This window comes from Agelaius phoeniceus, chromosome 6, assembly GCF_051311805.1.
Source record: "Agelaius phoeniceus isolate bAgePho1 chromosome 6, bAgePho1.hap1, whole genome shotgun sequence".
Taxonomy (NCBI): domain Eukaryota; kingdom Metazoa; phylum Chordata; class Aves; order Passeriformes; family Icteridae; genus Agelaius; species Agelaius phoeniceus.
Genome location: NC_135270.1, coordinates 42,382,965 through 42,401,040, shown reverse-complemented (window position 1 = coordinate 42,401,040; position 18,076 = coordinate 42,382,965). Strand labels below are relative to the sequence as shown.

The following is an 18,076-nucleotide window of genomic DNA, read 5'->3' as shown; positions in this document are numbered from 1 at the left end:
AGCATAATGCTATAGATGGTACAAGGAGGCACAAGATGTGTCTAAAACAAGTTTAGCACAGTACAAAATCATTTTAATTATTTATACGCAGCAAATAATAATCACAAATACCTTAATAAACAATTTTTCTATACAAGGAATTGAACAATGACTAAGAATATGCTCATATGTCCTCTGGTAAAGTTGAGGTGAGATAAAAGTTGCCACTCTAAGTACCAGCTTTGCTGACACTGTTTTCTTGCATCCTCATCTGGACAGAAGGTAAAGGACCACAGCAATGGTGGTTGAAGGGATCTCTGGAGGTGTCTAGTCCAACCTCCACTAGGAATTAGTGCTGTTATCTACATGACACTTAGAAACCTTCTGTGATGGAGACTCAATCATTTCTTTCACTAGCTTGTGCCCAGTGCTGTCATACCTTATGAAGAAATTTCACCTGAGTTTCCAAGGATACAACCTCTATCCATTCTCTCTGCCTTTTTCTTACCATCTATTACTACCAGGAGTTTGCTTCCACTCTCTTTGTGACTCTCCTACAAGTAATTGAAGTCTACAGGTAAACCAACTCCCCTCAGGCTACTCTGAGCTGCATGGAAGGACCCCAGGAACCACAACATTTCCCCAGATATGTGCCCTAAACCCCCACCTCTCTTCACTTTAGCCCTGTTCAGAACCTTGTCTGATTCAGATGCTGCACCACTCTCTTTCCTAGGGCTGGTTTTTGTTACAATCAGAAAGCCAACAACAAATTGACTCCTGAATCCTAGTTCCTAAATTTGCTAGATGCACTAGATCCACTTTTTTACAGTGTATCCCAAATTAAATATTTTTTCCTCCCATCTACATCATAACAAAATAAAAGTAGTAGTTTTGTGAGGTGCAGAATGAATGAACCATAGTCCCCTATGGACTTTTGTTCCTGAAAAATTAAGTTCTCACTGAAGCTTTTCATCCAGATGAGTACTTACATGTGATATTTTCCTATATGATGCCCCCAGAGATTAATACATGCACAGTGCACCATTTCCCTGAATCAGGATATTTATAGGGTCCCTCTCCTCTAACTGGCTACCTACTACCTGCAGGAACTTTGTTTGCTGTGAAATTTATCAAATCTAATTAAAATAGACCAACAGGTTTCAAAGTTACTGGAAAGGAATGGGAGGACACACCAAGTTTAGCACATGCACAACCCATAAGAACATATGCTTTCTTCCTTTAGGAAACCAGTCTCAAGGATACTTTCATGCTCTTAATGCAAGCTGATCTGGACTTCTGTAGCAGGTCCTGCTCTGAAGGATTCTGCTCTTGGTGTCCTAGAGAGGAGAGAAACAATCTGGAATATCAGAGTAATTTTAGTCCAGCAGGCACAATCCCCACCTGGTTCCTGCAATTATATCACACCCCCCTTAGAAGAAACTGATAATGCACAGAGACTGAGGTTAATCAGCTAAATGCTTATCTCTCCAAGGTGGTAAATACGTCTCTGGAGTACAGCAGGGAGTCAGACCTGATTTTTATTTGGAGCTAGGGCTTGTATTCAGATAGGCATCATGGAAAGTACCACTTCCACTGGATCAGGAGTGGAGGAGAGAAGGGATAAAGTCTGGAAAAGCTTGTCGAGCTTTCCCTCTTTTCAGAATAGAGGTGTTTATTCCTCTGGATGAGGAAGCGAAAGCTTCAACCTTGTGGAGACACTTCCTATCTTGTTTTTTACCAAGTCCATAGAGATTATTCTGTCTCTGACCTTTTCCTGTGGGGCTGTTGAATGTCCTCTTCCACAAAATCCCCATGTGTAGAGGACTCTCCCCTGACCTTCTCTGTGTAGCCTGACCCTTTTTGTCCATGTAATCATGCATCTCAGCACTGGTTGTGCCCTCCTTCACCATCACTCAATTCTTATTTCCTTAATTCAAGAGCTCAGTGCTGCTGCCACCTGCCCACAGTACAGCTTTTCTCATCTGCTCCATGATCTCAAAGCTCTTCCAAAGTCTAGGTCAGGACCATTAGACCCTGGAAGTTCAGAAGCAAGGCCAGTTTATAACAAAATGTGGGAAAACTGAAATAGAGGTAACATGAGGTGGCATTCACACTTACGTGTAGAAATGGTGCTTAGGGACATGGTTTAGTGGTGGACTTGGCTGTCCACTACAGCCAAGATTTAGGTTTAGGTGTTAGGTTTATGCTTGGACTTGATGATCTTAGAGGTATTTTCCAACTTAAATGATTTTATGAATCTATGAGGCACAATGAAAGACTTTCAAAATATTCTTTTTGAACTATGTATAGAGAAGAAAAAGTGAGTCAGCCTAGAAGACATACAGCCTCTTTCTCCTCTGATGTTGAGAAGTCAGTATTTTACATTAACTTTTAGCTTCCTTGTAGGTGAATTTAAAAAACTCACTCTGTATTTACTGAGGAAGGCCAGAAGAATCAATAAAGGCCTTGGCTTTCTAGAGGTGATCATCTCACCAATCATTCCTCCTCTGTTCTGTGCTAAGGGCTTAGATAAGATTTTGGTTTTGTTTTCTTTCTCCTTAACGGATAGGTTTCTTAATTAGGGTGGGGAAAGAATGACTGCAATTTTGCTGTGGCAAATTAAAACCAAAAAGAAGTAGCAAAGAGCAGGATCTAGAGGAGAGGGGGGGCAACCAGAGACAGCTATTGATTTGGAAATGATTGAGTAGCCAAAAAAGAGCACAGAGCCTGGAAAGGAGACTCATCTTTCAAAGCACTGTTCTTGCTGAAAACAATCAGTCCAGGCAGAGGTGTTGGTTGATGCTAAAGCTTTGGAGTTAGATTTGTTTCCACACAGAATTTAAATTTTGGAAAGACTCACTGGTTCATAATGGAATAACTTCTTAGACAAATTCTGAGATTATGAGAGCTAGGAATCATGAAATAGAGCTGGAAAAAAGTAAACCTGAGTGGAGCATCAAGACGTTTTTAGTGGTAATGGTAACAAAAAAAAGTTTGGAAATAGTTTCTTCTAAGGGCAGTGTCACTTCTCACCACAGCCTGGGCAGGCAGAGAAATGGAAAAAAACCAGACACTGAATATGAGACAAGCACTAAAATTTAACACACCCTCTCTACCAGGTGTTGAGTAGCATGCCCCATCTTTTCTAGAACATAGAGAATTGGTTTGGCTTCATGTTATCTGGTCCCAGTGGCTGAGACCAAGCTGAGATACAGCTTTCTGCCACTCCAGTCAGTACATTTTCATTTTCACTGGCCTTTTCCCCCTTTTCAGGGAAAACATTCCAACATTTCAACATTCCTCTAAGATTAGAGTCAGATGTTAGCCTCACCTTTCCTTAAATATAACCAGCACCTGCAAAGGCTGTCAGAGAACTGCAGAAATCTTGTGATAACTAGTTTGAGTTTGTCAGCTTGTTCTCATTGCTATGACGAAACCTGACTTGGGAGAATTACTGATTGTCAGGTGTCTGTGACAGGTCAGGAAGATTTTAGCCACACTACTGCAAATAATCTGCAGCCATTCTAAACCCTGCTAAATGCTGCACACAAATAAGCCTCTTTTCAGTCCACGTAGCTGAAAACCAAAAGCAAGGCTTTTGTTCCACCTTGTAGGAGAACTTCTATTCTTCACAATGACATTGCTCCATCAAATCCTCATCACAAGACTGGTGAAAAATTGGCATCCCTTTTGCTTTTGGCATAGCATGTACCTTAGCATATCTTCTAGGAGGATCTGCTCCATGATCTTCCCAGGCATAAAGGTGAGCTCACCAGTTCTGTAGTCCCCAGACCTGATCTGTCAAATGTGAGTGTAGGGATATGGTTGCCTCCAAGCCCTTCCTGGCCCAACAGTGTAATTATGCTCCAGGACAGATCTGTGTTTGGCATGCAGTTTTGATGGTTCAGCATTTACCTGAGCTGAAAGTGGAACAAGTCTGCAGACAGGTCCTGGCTTGCACAGGAGTCTTAAGCACCCAAGCAAGTCTTGTATAGTCTTATTACTACCACTATCAAATTCACTAGCATTTCTTCCCTTGTCCTAGATCAAAATGATAATGCAGAAATTAAAGGAAAGAAGGATGCCAGGTGAGCAAGCATAAAGAAGTGAAGATATGGAATGTTCTTTCTGTCCCTGTGGCCTCCTCAACCCTGCCTGCAGCTGCAAGCATCACTGCACACCATTCTGGAAAAGTAGAGGGGCTCAGTGCTGAAGGCTGCAATCTTTGGCTCCACAGATGTTTAATACTTCCTTTCTCTGAATTTCACACCAGAAATGCTTTTTCTTTTTACGTGCATGAAACCTATTGAGAAAACATGGGTCCCATCTGGAGAGTGACTGTGCAAGTACTTTGTGTTTTGATTCCATGAATATTATTTTCTGCAGCAGAAAAGTGTAAGAGAAAGAAGCATTAGTCACATACATGCTTAATTGATCTAATAGCCAAGGTCAGTGCTCAGCCCAGAATAGATAGCAGAAGCCTCCTGTGATATATTTTTGTGATGAGAGGTTCATAGCACACAGACTGATCTATTATTGGGTTTCACTATGAAAAATTTAGCTATCTCTTGGAATATGCTCAAATCTATTTTGCATCATTTCCTTGCTTTTTCATTTAAAAATATCTTTCCAATGTGACCTCATGACCATGCAAATTATCAAGTCTGTGCTGTGTGGAAAGATTGCTGAACCTCCACTGAAGTGCAGCTATTTGTTCTTTTGCCAACCCTCTGCAAGATGACAACACCTGTTTGTCAGAGTCTAGAATGCTTTTCTGTGATTTAAAAAAAAAAAACCTTTACAGGGAAAAGATGAGTACTCAAGGGGAGATGCTGCAATGGGCACATCAGTGAGGAGAAACTCTGGACCTTTGCCTTGACCTGTGTTTTGCATCTCTGCAATATACCAGTGCAGCAGAAGTGACACGACTTACTTGCTGGTCTACAGCACTTCCCTGGTTTCCTGTGGTACTTCAGCCTATAGGACCAGCATGACCATCTACTTGGTTTCTTCTTTCCAGATTTTTCACATGGAGCTGTGCAGGATGCATCAGTGTTGCTCCCCAAACCAAGCATCTCCAAACATTTTTAGTTCATAAAGACTTTCCTCCTTCAAGTTTTCCTCAGGGACCACAAAGCAACCATCTCCCCAAACCTCTGAGGACATAGGAGAAATATGATTTATAATAGCCTCACAGACCACTTAGAACTAGAGAACTGATGAAAGAAATAAAGCTTCTGAAGATGAAAGGAGTAAGATCTCTGAAGATAAAATATAGAAGTCTTTGAGGAACACACCTTAGCACCTGTGGTACCTGAAAGATGCAGCTGTACTTTCTTTGCCAGGAAGACAGCATAGGACATGATTTGGTCCAAGTAAGAACAGAGAACATGTTCCATGTGGGCACTAAAAGCAAGTGTGAATACACTAGGTGCAAAGAGGCCTTATGTCCTGGTGCACATGTGTCTTTTGTCTGTCCTTGCAGTTCCTGTTGCTGCTGAGCTCCAAGCTCCTGGTGGCACCAGGATTGGAGCTGTTCACTGTGATTCTCCCTGGATCACCTCTTGCAGCACAGGTGTGATGTCCTCAACACACAGCTCTCTGCTCACATGCAGTTTGTGCCTAAGGGCTGGCAGCTGGCTCACACCTCAGTGCTCCTGAGGACACTAAGTGGACACACAGGGCAAGAACCACACTGTGTCACAGCACTTGAAACCACGGCCCTTCTGCCAATGCACTGCAGTAGTGACCAGTGCAGGAGGTACCCAGACAGTGGCCTCTTCTACTGAAATGTGCAGAAACCACTCCATATCCTGGTGTTTACCACTCTCCCAGTCTAGAGACAGGGCAGCATGGTCCTCACCCTCTCCAAAAAGAGGGAGAGAGAGTTTGGGGGCTTTAGAGCCACGCACAAATATTATTGCCAGGAAGCCTGGCTTCTGTCAGGGAGAGGAGTGCAGTCACCATGGCAATTCTTCTCCTCATTTACCTGCCAAGTGACCCCGTGTGGTTACTTGTAGCCATTCCCAGCACAGCAACCCCCTGCCCGCAGCCCACAGCTACACAGCACATCCCAGCTGGGCAGCACCGCTGCCCATGGATAATACACAACGTGTATGTGCTCAGCAATTCACACTGCTTCAGCTCTCTCCTCCTCATATCACCTATGCCTCTCGTTAACCACCCCGTCCCTGCTCCCACAGCTGTAGGTCCCCCTACTGGACAGACATAAGATGTGCAGGAGCTCTCTGGGAGCACAAGATCAGCGCATGCTCAGCCAGGCACCAAAACATGCACCAAAAGATGCACCAAAGATGCACCCACCCTGTCTCCCCCAGCCGTGCCACCACACAGCTCTTGTACAGTTAATTCTTAGATGCATTTTGTTTTCATGCTGTGGCATGAACAAGGAATAAATAATTCAGCTCTGTCCCATTCATTTTCCTCTGTTTCTGTCTCAGGAAAAAAAAGTCCCAGAGAAGCAGATCTGTAAGGAGAAGCCTGAATGGCTCTCTGCAGAGCCAACTCATGGGAAGCTGGTGATCCAGTCATTTGGTGTTCCTGACTGGACCCTGCTGCTCCCATTTCTTGGCAAGTAACTGCAGGACATCAATCTTAGTATTGTTTCTTCTCAAAGCACCCTGTGGGTCCGTGCAGGATCTCCAGGAGGCAAGCAGAAACTCCTCAGCCATACACACATGGCAGCTCCAGCTAACAGGGTCTGTGGGAGTCAGCAGGCCCAGACGTGGTGAAGCCTCCCTCCAGTTCCCATATTACATGGTGCAGGTGTCCTTTTCTGTCTTGTGCAGTGGTGAGTTTTAACTAGCATGTAGCAAAGGCAGGCAGTCAGGGGTGGCCCATGACTGAGGGTAGCAGTCACCTGAGTCTGACAGGGCTGCTAACAAACCAAGACCCCTTTGTTACTGCTACACAGCTTGTGTGCTCTATTCATGTGGTCAACAAAATGCTATGAGAAGTGCTTCAGGCAAAATGTCTCCCTTAGAGAGCTAGTAGGGCTGCCTGCCATATCCTTTTGGACCTTTATTCTTCCTTGTAAATCTTTCAAGCTTGCTGACTTCAGCTCTCTGAGGTGCCCTACCCTTCCTAAAAGCACCTCACCACCCTCAAGCCTGAATGCCCTAATCTGAGTATGATCCAGCTAACACAAACAGATATCTGTGTATGTGTGAGGAGAAATATAAAATGAGATTTCCTCACCTGACTGCCCATCATCTCTGGACAAGACATCTCCAGTTCTCTCAGGACTGCTCAGGGTTGCACATGACATCCTCCCCTATCTGCAGGAAGTGACAATTCACTTTCCCACCCTTGCTCCCCTTTCACCCCATCATTGCTGCCTGCACACTTGGCTGTGGCTGAGCTCACATGCCTCTGAAGGCCCTGTTTTCAGCCCTGCAGAGGAGGTGTGACCCGGGCAGATCCATGGTGCTTGCAGAGCCCACAGCCAACATAGCTGGAGCTGCTCCAGCCCAGAGAAAGCACCTAATGCCTGAGCACACACTTCCCTCTTATGGCCGTGCCCGATACAGCAACCACGCAGGCCAGCACCTTCACTGGAGATGTGATTTTCCTATGAATATTTATGAATTTATACCTATGAAACATTCCCCATGGTTTCCTCTCACACTTGTTGGACACAAACATGTCTCCCCTGCAGTCGAGGCTCAAGCACAGAGGGAGCTTTGTAGCCCTGGCTGCTGCTGCTGAGCAACACACACTGTGAGCAGTGAGTGCTCAGTCCTGCCTGCAGCATCACACTGTCTCTCTGATCGAAGGCCAAGTATCAGTCCCTGGTCCTGGGGTAGATTTTCCCTCTTGGTAGTGCACAGCCTCTAACATTTTTCATCTCCTCAGGTTAAGCATGGCTTTTACTTCCTTTGAGTTTGAAGGGAAAGTTTTTAACTACCCAGTTATGAGTAGTTAAGGACTCTCTTAAATTTCTCCCTTGCCCCATTTCACTGTATGGCAAAGTCTCTATCTCTCCTATCTGTAATAATTGTGCTTGCCAAAAGGAGAGACAGCAGCCTTCTCTTTTCCTGTATTGACCTTTTTCTCTGAACTGAACTTCAGCTTCTTTTTGTGCTCCCATCACCCCTAATATTAGCTTTTGTAATTCAAAAGCGGTTTGCTGCACAGATGCAGTAGTTCCCCCTTATGTCTAATCTATGGCCACCTTCCTCCAGCTACCAAGTCAGTTCAGTTCACAAGCCTGAAGAAAATTTTCCATGGGATAATTTTCTGTTGGATGAGTTGAACTGACTCCCTCTGCAAGTAGAAAGTTGAGCACAAAAAAAAAAACGAAACAAAACAAAAAAGCAACTCCTTTAGCCATGTGTTTTGCCAGCTTGTACATCTTCTTCTTTCACTTAGTTTTTCCTAAAGAGAAGTAGGAAATAAAAACCTGCAAAACTGTGCTTAGTACTGGAAAGGTGGCAAATTGCTCCTTCCTTCCTCCCCAAGCTAAGGTTTGCTCACTGCTCAGGTACTAGAGCCTTGTCCTCACTGTCTCCCTTCTCTACAGTATGCTGTCTTCTCATGTGCCACCTTTGTAGTAGCATCAGTACAAGATGAAATGAAAACTATCAACAAAGACATTTTCAAGGGAACACCACTTTTAGTTCTGTTGTTATCCCAGGAAGAGGTGAATAATGAAGAACCTGTCCAGTCTCCTGCATGTACTAACTGCAGTACTAACAGCACTGTCAGAAGCAGCAGCAATGTTGCCCTTGAAGTCAGTCATAGGAGTTTGATCATGCCCTGCTGGGCTCTGGGCTCTTTACCAGAGTTTCTATGAGCACTCCACAGCCACTGATAAAGTGAGACTACATCTGCTCTGAACCTGTTTCCCAGGGTTCTGATGGAAAGAGGGTAACTTCCATAGACCCAAGAAAGTATTTAAGCACCTAGAAAGTAGTTAGAAATTAAAATACTATGGGCCTTGAGGTCCTAATGAGGATGTAGTTATATTGGTATTCAGTGTTTTTGCTGATATAGCTGATGGCGCTCAGTAAAGTTCTGCTCAAAAAAGAGCCTCATTCTGCTGACATAAGCTGCCTGCACACAAGGAGGGCTTCACTGCTGCAACTCTGCTGCTACAGCGATATCACAGGCATTTACATGTAAATTAGGGCTTTGTTTATACCGCACAGATGCAGCCTTTCACTTATCCTGGATGGGGAGGGGGGGCAGGGACAGTAATGGTCTCACTATTCTCATTTTATGGAATAAGAAAGCAAGGCACAAACAAAATGAACTCACTAGTTCAATATCACCCAACATGGGTGTCAAAAAAGGCAGAGATCCTCATCATAGTTTACAACCATGGGACTGCTTTACTGCAGAGAGGGGAGACAAGTGAGTCATCACTTGGCTATAGAAGCCTCACCATTGGTGAGGTCAAATTCCCGATGTGTTTGTGTTTGAGTTTGAGAGCGAGGCATTTCGGATGAATGCACCAGGGAGCCCTGACCACTGGGCATGGAGGCCTGTTTAGATGCACCATCAGAAACTAACCTGAAGACCTAAAGTTTCTAGTACACTGCTCCTCCACTCACCAACCTGAGTGGAAACAGGCATGAGTAACAAAGAATGTCCATGGAGGATGGACATGAAAGCTGAAGCAGCACAGGTGATTAACTACACATCACAGTAACCAAATATGAGATCAGAAGCTAGAGGTTACCTTGCTTCCAGCTGGTGCCCCAAGTAAACACGCACTGACTGCTCCTCCGTTCTGCCAGCACTCCTGTACCTTGACATCAGACTCTGTCAGGCCATATTTCCATTTACAAAAGGCAACATAAGCCAAGAATGATGAAATAACTGATCACATTTCAGTCATTCATTCCCAAACATGCCTGTCCACTCCCAAATGCTGCTGTACTAAACTATGTATCTGACATTGATAAAGGTGAATTGCATGGTAGGACCAAACTAAAGATTTTTCTGGCGAGGTTAACTTATATCAGCTTCTCTCTGGGGCAAGTACAAGGTTCCTGGAGCTACAGCCTTTGTTGGCCCAATAGTGCCAGTAAGCAACCTAAAAAGATACAAAACCACAGAGCTACAGGGTGATGGCACAAAAAAAGATCAAAAATTCAGGCTCCAGAAAAAGCAGATGGTGTAATGAGTTAGTGTCATGTGAAAAGGGGAGATTTCCTCAACCCTTAATGTAGAGAGATTTACTTGACCCTCAGTGTTTATTTGTCTGTCAACACCCATGGGAAGCCAAGATCCTTGTGCCTGAGCAATCTGCCAGAGCCCTGTTATGGGGACCCTCCATTGAGCAGTCCTGCTGGATCATAGGGTGGTTCCCCTGACTTAGTGAGGGACACCCACCAACAGCATAAGGGACACCACTCAGTGGGTCTTTCTCTTTATTTGAGTACAATATCTGCTGCTGGCAACTTTCAGTGCCCACAAAGGACTGTCACAGTTTATGGAATAATGCTTTATTAATATAAAACTGTGACAGGCAAAAGTTTGATGAGTGCTGGTGATAGTATCTGACAGCAAAAACATATTCAAAACAATGCACAGACAAGCTCTAATCCCCAGTAAAATATTCAGCATGCATAGAGTTCGATTCTTGCCCAATAGGTGTCTCCACAGGGGAGAAGACAGGTTCAGCCTATCAACTGATAGTTATGATGGAGTCTTCCCCAACTTTTCCCTCATTCTCAACTTCTATACTACTTCTCTACATTTAGGTGGAGCTTGGGTGACTGCTTTGTTACTGTGACCTTTGTTACTGATTGGTGTAAAATTCTCTCTTTGTTTTTAAACATACAGTCAAAAATACAGAGCACATGCCCAACGAGAGGTGGTAGTACTTTGGGATGGAGGTGTGTGTTAATGTTACAATTAGGCTAAAATGAACCAAATTCATCCAAGGAGCAGGATTTCACCACAGGTATTGGCTCAGCAGCAGGACATCTCCTGTCTCCCTTGGCTGACAGGTTTTATGCAGTTTCTCAGCTGCAAAGTGCTATTGAGTTCCCTTCCCTACAAGGATTTCAACAGAGCCCAGATGAGGTGTCTCCACTCCACCCTCTGCTTCATCCCCCTTAGCAGGTGCTGTGGTTGCAGACTGTGGGTGTGGGGAATCATCGTGGAATAGGTTTTGAGCACACCAACCACATTCCACCCAGAGAGTAGCAACTGTGGTTTATTCTATAATTTCTGTACTGTTATAACCTCTATTAGGCTGTGAATATAACCTCTCCATTTCCTCTGATATTACCCCCAGTCATCTTTGCACAGCTTGGTGAAATGCAGTGAAAGTGGATGGATGTTACTGCTGGTCTTAAGCTGGCTATAAGATACAGCCTGGTTCCACTGCAGAGAAACAGCCATCTCCATTCCAAAACACTGCACAAGTCACTGCCCAAAGGAGGGCCAAATATCCGGAAAATTGAACTGACAAGGGTGGGATGGGAACAGATATGACAGTTTCTAAGTAAGTGCTGTTTTGTACAGAAGACTTGGGGACAGGGAACATAAGTAAAAGCACGTAAAGCATAGGAGGCTCCAAACAAAGCTAGGACAATCTTGGTAGTCAGCCCTGACTACAGCCTAGAGAAAACCAGCTCTTTGGAATGGTCTGAAGAAAGGTCTGGTGGTGCATGCTCCCTTCCTCCCTGCCTCTGGATGCACTTCAGTGTAAGAAATGCTTGTCAGACCTCAGCCTTGATGAACAGCACCTGGGCTCAGCTCCTCTTGAGCTTATCAGAAACTCTGTCTGCTCCTAGGAACTATCTAATCAGCTCCTGCTTTTCAACAAACAGCTTTGGAAACTTACTTTTCTTGTCTGAATAACAACCCAAGTGAATTTTTTCTTTGAAAGCTTGATAGCAGAAGCAACTGGAATTGCAGCCAGGATGGAAAATTACTATGGCTAAAGCCAACTCTCCTCTGACCCTACAAAGTGCAGTCCTAAGTGAGACCCTTGGAGGTCTCCAGGGCTGCAGTGGGCTCTGAGCAGCAATCTTGCTCTGAGTGGGATCTCTCTCAGAGCTCACAAACGTTCAAGTCTGCTGCCCAATTGCTCCTTCTGGAACAGGCCCTTCTGCTGTCTCCAAAGTTCACAACTCACCTCTCTGATCTATGCCTGGTGTTCAGGGCTTCCTGGTGCATTCATTCCTAATGCCTCCATCTCAAACTCAAACATGAACATGCCAGGAATTTGACCTCAAATAACGATGAGGCTTCTATGAGCCAAGTGACGACTCATTTGTCCCCTACCTCTACAGCAAAAAACAGTCCCATGGTTGTAAACTATGATCAGGATCTCTGCCTTTTTTGACAGTCATATTGGGTGATATTGATGTTGTTCAGTTGGCAGAGTAAGGCAGTTTGCTCTGCCAGCTCACTGGAACAGTATCCTTGAGACTTAAAATGTAATTTAAAACTGGAATTTGCTCTTCAGATACTGGAATTTGCTCTTCAGATTTCTTTTGGTTTCCCTATTTTGCAACTTCCTAGTCCAGAGGCACAAGCTGCAGCCACCTGTGTACACAGGTGTCTTGTGCACTGCAGAGAGCCATATCAGAGTTGCCTGCAGGTGTGATTCCAGGAACTCTGTGGGATTTGTTTGGTCCTGCCTGTGGCAGTAGCTGTGCCCTGGGATGGCATCCCTGTGCTGTGACTTGTCTCCATGGATATCCTGGACTCTTCTGTCACTACAGCCCCTCCACTGTGCTGGAAGGGACCAGATGCCCCTAAAACACCAGGCTGTGCTGGCCCCATGCTCAGGGCAGGGTGAGGTCCCTCTGTGCAGGGGAGCACTGTAGCTGCTGTGTAAGACTGTACAGTCCTGCATGAGCTCACCAGTAGGTCCTTCAATGTTATTTACATTTCCAAACCAAAACCATCTCATCCTAAGGGTTCATGTTAGTTGGGTTCAAGGACAGATGAAGTGACCAGTCTGTAGGTACCTACATGTGAAAAGGGTTTGTGCTTTAACAGATAACAGAGCAGTGAGATTCTGTGCCTGGCAGGTGAAGAAGTTTATCCTCTCTAGAAGTAAGGCATTAGCAGGTGAAACTCATCCCTGTGCAGGTGGGCAGGCAGGGAGTGGGGGGTGCTGCCCTACACATGCCCTGTGAGTGCAGACTGATGGACCTCTGCACCCCATGGCAAAACTGGTCAGTACAATTCAATCTGTTCTATTCAAAGGGAGAGGAGGCAGGAGGAAAATGCTTATAGCCAGCTATGGCAACAGGGGAAAAATACTGCAGGAAGTCTATAGTATGTGGTCCCTTAATACACTTCTCTTTCTTACTTATTTTTAAATTGTATTTATTAGTTTCCTCATAGATTACTTCAACTCTGCAAAAGCCCTCCCCTGCTCATCCAGAAATAAATCACCTGTGCCTCTTCCCCACCAGTGCTCCTCACTGCACCTACACCAAAGCCAGTCCACTTGCGCAAGTACTCCAGTGCTAAGCAGGGGTGTTTGCTGCTTTCATCTCAAGGTCCTTCCTAGTAACACCAGTCTCCCCGTGGTCCCAGCCTGCAAGACAAGAGATGGAACACAGCCCAGCCCATCTGAGCTGGTGGCTCTCTCCCACTGCCCGTCAAAACTAGGTGAAGAAAGCTTACTGCTGAGGCAAGGGCATACCTGCTTCAGGGGTAGTCCAGATATGGGAGTGGCCAGAGACAGAAGAAAAGGAACAAGGTCAAACTCCCACCCTGCACTCGTTACCGGTGAGGCTGTGTTTGCACCCTCATTATAAAAAGCCCTCTTGTCCAAAGGGGACATGGCGACATGAAGCAGACTGGACAGGCACTGCTGCCTACAAATAGGCTGAAACCAGGCTGTGAAGCTTTCCTGTCATCCTGAAGGAAAAAAAATTACTGTCTCTCACAGAAGCTAATTCACTTGTTAGGCACTGCATATTCATACCAAATTTGCAATAAGATCCATGACAAAGTCTCCAAGATGTGACTATAATACATAAAAATAACTATCAATATTACCAAATCAGAGAGAAAAGGATGAGACTATTCTCTTAATTCATATGCTTGAACCTGATAACTCTTCATTTTGTTTTTCCCCTGTTGCTAAGTGAATAGAAGAACCACAGCCCTTCCCTCAAAACTACACTGGAGAAATCAAAGGTCACACTCTTCCATCTTTTCAGTGTGATTCAACATGTCAGGCTGTTTACTTTCTGCCAAATAACACTCCTGCAGCTCGGGAACCGCCTCCTAGTCCCTCACCAGGATGCACACAGGTATTTGTTTAACAGTGCACAAATACAGACACTTTCTGGTTTCCTTCTGGCCTCCTCTGCCTGATGCTTGGTCACTCAAACTGCAGTGGAGTTGGTAACACGCACTCCCGAACTAAATATATTTATTTAGTTTAGCATTTAGTTTACCTGGTCTTTGAATGAAGTACCCCTTTTCAAACCCTGTCAGAAAACACGTTTGTATATAAACCTAGTACGGTCTTTCAACCGAACTGTGGGCAGAGCGAACAGCTCCAGCTGCCGGGGGCGATACAGCTCGGCAGGGCGGGCAGGCTCACGCCATTCTTCAGCCCAGGTGTAAATCCTGCCGGAATGAAGCTCTGCCCGAGGCTGGTCTGCAGGGTGCCCTGCAAGGGGCCTCGGTGTTCAGCCAAGGCCCATCTCTCCCGAGCCGCGGCAAAGGCGCTACAGTAACTACGTCTGATCCCCCAAACGCTCTCTGGAGCTCTCACCCGGGGCTCTCCGTCGCATGGTTCCGTGAGGACACAGCCCAAGGCGTCCTGGGAAGCCCTCCAGGTATCGGAGGAACCGCTTCGTTCATCAGCTCCCTGAGCACGAACCAGCGAGGGGCTGCCCACGGCCTCACCCACCCCGGCCTCTCCCCGCTCCAGCCACCAGCGTGCCCGAGTCAGGGCTACCGGTTGCCCGGCGGGGATGGTGACGGTGACGGTGGCGGCAGTACCAACCCGTGCCGCGCTGGCCACGGCCCACGGCGGGCGGGACCGCGCTCAGGGGCGCTCTGAAGCGGAACGAAGAGGGCAGCTCCCGGCAGCTCCCAGCGACGCCACCAGCGCCATGCCCCCCGCACCCCTTCCCTGTCCGCACCCGCGCGCGCCCATTGGCTGCCGCCTCAGCCCCGCCCCACTCCTCCCTCTGCCATTGGACGAACGCTGCTTCTCTCTCGCCCCCCTCCCTCGGGCTCGCGCTGTGATTGGCTAGTTATTCCCCTCCCCTTGGCTCCCCGTCCTATCCCTGCCAAGTGATTGGGCAATGCTCGCCCTCTGTCTCCGCCTCCCCACAGGCGTTCCGCTTCGCCATTGGGGGAGCCCCTCCCTTCTCCGTGCTCCCCTCCCACCCGGCTGCCGCGCGGGCTGCCATTGGGCCTTGGCCGCCCGCCTCGCACGCGCGTCGGCGCGGCCAGGCGGGGCCCGTCCCCTCGCGTGACGCCCGCGCCGCCGATTGGGGCAGCGCGGGCCGCGCTTCCGGTGCGGCGCGGCCCGGCCGGGCGGGGGCGGCGGAGCGGGCGCGGCGGGGCCGGCGCGATGGAGCGGCCCGAGCGGCCCCGCGCCAACGGCTGCGGCGCCCACGGCGCGCTCCGCAACGGCTTCGTGCGCGGCCCGCCCGGCACCCAGGTGAGCGCGGGGCACGAGAGGCGCTGGGGCGGGCGGGGGGCGCGGCGGCGGGGCCCCGGGAGGCACCGCGGTGTGGCTGTGAGGGGTGTCGGCAGAACCCAGCGGTTTGTGTCGTCCGCCCTCGCCTAGGGAGGGCGGGAGGGCAGCGCCCGGGGGATGCTCGCTCACCGTACTGGTGGCGGCGTGGGAAATGACTGTCCCTCGGGTCACGGCTGTAACTTCACTGCCCGGCTTTTACCGGTGCCAGAGCTTTGAACTTAAACCTCGCTGTAGCACATAGGTGTGTAGTTTAGAAGAGAAGGTTTCAGCAGTCCTTCGCCCTGTTTCGCTGTTACAGGTGCGACGCGCGGGGCTGTGGGCACAGGTAGCCTTGAGCAGGGACTTCCCCTAGAGCAGAGCTGGAGGCTGATGCAGCGCTTCCCATCCGGCTGTACCAACTGCCTGCCATGCAAGTGTGTATTTGTGCTTGCAGACTTGAGTTGTTTCTGTGCAAAACACTCAAGTTTTGTGTTACAGTGTAGAGAACTTAAAAGGTTGTCATGAATTCAGCCTCAGTAGAAGGTTGTGTTTCCTTGAACATTTCAAGCTGCTGCAGAAAAGCCTTCCTCTGTCATCATCTCTCCTGCTGCTTCTGTTTTTCAGTCCTCGGCTGTCCCTTCTGTTTTTTCAGTGTAGGCTTGTGCACTCACTGTGTGAACTGGATTGAGAACTGATCCAGGGTAAAACGAGACTTTTTTTCCCCTGAGTTATCTTTAACTGAGGATACTTACTGTGTTTCTTTGGGTGGATGGATGCTCACAGTCATGCCCTGGCCCTTTAGAGATACAGCACAATACTGGAAGTGAACAAATGGAGGGAGGTACAGGACCTTCAGTTGGCTGCAGTGTCAGCTTGTGCTGGTTCGGGGAGCTGTGGCTTTGGTAGTCTTGCCTTGCAAACTCCAAGCCCTGCTGGCTATAGAATCTTACATGTAAATCTTTGTAATAAGACAAAGTGTGGTGCTGGAGAGTGTTGTTCTGTGAGAGTTTTTCCCCACCCTGTGCTTTCTAAAGGAGAACGTCTGAATACAGTTATATTCTTCTACTTCAGAAGAACAGAAAGTGAGGTAGGGAAGCATTTTCCTCAAGGGCTTTGTTTACCTGCGTATCTGGAAAACATGGTGATGCCGCATGTGAATGGGAAAAAAACTTAGACTTCAAACTGAGGAAGCTTTAAAAACCTTGCTGGTTTATGAGATGTTCTATTCACTTAGTAGCTTGCACATGATACTATGCTCAGATATGTGTTGGAGACCCGAGACATTTGAGATAACTGTTTCTAAAGTGGGTCAAGGTTCACTGGAGAAGCGGTCATGAGAAATCTTACCAAAAATCTAAAGTGTAGCAGCAGTGTGAGATATAAGAGTGTAGGAAAGTTTGATATCTTTCTGGCAGCTGCTTGCTGGTCAAACAGATTTATAATTACATTTTTTCTCCATAATTTTATGTGGGCTAGCTTTATGCTAACTTTCAAAGTGAGGGTCTGCATGTTAGAACTGGACTGGAATAAGCAATTGCTTAGGGGAGCTAATTATGTCCATCTTTCTTAGATAGCATCCCTGGTGGTAAGCTGCCAAAAGATGTGTTTGCTGATATATCAGAGATTCTGATATCACTGGCTACTTGATTGGTCTTTTGCCTTTTCAGTTTTGTTTTTTGGGCCTTTCTACAGAAGAAGGGAAACATGTGAATGCTCACTTTGTATTGAATATATTTGCTGTGTATGTATATACTACATACTTACCACGTAGAGTACTTGAAAATCTGCAACTGTAAGCAAGTACCAAAAACAAGGCAGCTTGCACAAAAGAATGTGATTGTTACTTAGTAGGAAAAAAAAACCAAACAGAAAAGTAAGGATGAGGAAAATAACTTTTCAAGAAGGCCTTTCAGAGGTTTTGTGCAAGAAATAAGAGTTAAAATGAGATCTAGCTGAGATGATGGGAAGAGTCAGGGAAAGGAAAATGGTCAGTTTAAAGAAACGTTGCAGTCATTGACAATTTATCTGGAAACCCATGGAGTTTCTGAGGGGAGAGTTTAGAGACAGGGTAGTGCCTTACCATGTCCCCCAGTAGGGCTTGATAGTGCAGGAAAGCTTTACCTACTTTGAACTGATTGAAAAAAAGGAGTCCTCTTCTACCTATGATGTTTCTGCTCAGGTTATCTATGTAAGTTGGAGGGGGTTTTAATTATTGATTTGTTTGTTTATGTTATTTTGGGGGTTTTTATCCTAAAAAAAAATAAAGCTTAAATTCAGATGTTTCCCTATGATACTTCCTTCTCTAAGGGTGGTATTTGACATAGAGTAGGTTCTTTACTCCAGCATGCACAGAAGAGGGTGAAATTGTTTACTTAATTTTCAAAGAGGTTGTATTTGTCTCCTTCTGAACTGCTAAACCTCTTTGGTAAGAGGAGAGGAGAAACTTGCTGC

General features: G+C 46.5%; 1 protein-coding gene and 1 long non-coding RNA gene across 2 annotated transcripts in view; one reads left to right on the top strand and one right to left on the bottom strand.

Moving 5' to 3' along the window:
* Window positions 1-166: 166 nt before the first annotated feature.
* Window positions 167-15,052, bottom strand: LOC143694384 (uncharacterized). The gene is made up of 3 exons (XR_013182859.1): window positions 14,708-15,052; window positions 1,243-1,316; window positions 167-250 (listed from the first exon to the last, which is right to left on the bottom strand). It is a non-coding gene; the product is annotated as an uncharacterized LOC143694384 (long non-coding RNA).
* A 394-nt stretch (window positions 15,053-15,446) lies between these two features.
* The window catches only part of SPTLC2 (serine palmitoyltransferase long chain base subunit 2), a 77,463-nt gene continuing 74,833 nt past the window's right edge, over window positions 15,447-18,076 (top strand). Inside the window, exon 1 of the mRNA XM_054635023.2 lies at window positions 15,447-15,607. Within this exon, the coding sequence (XP_054490998.1) occupies window positions 15,518-15,607 (90 nt within the window). The 5' untranslated portion in view covers window positions 15,447-15,517. The remainder of the gene's footprint in view (window positions 15,608-18,076) is intronic.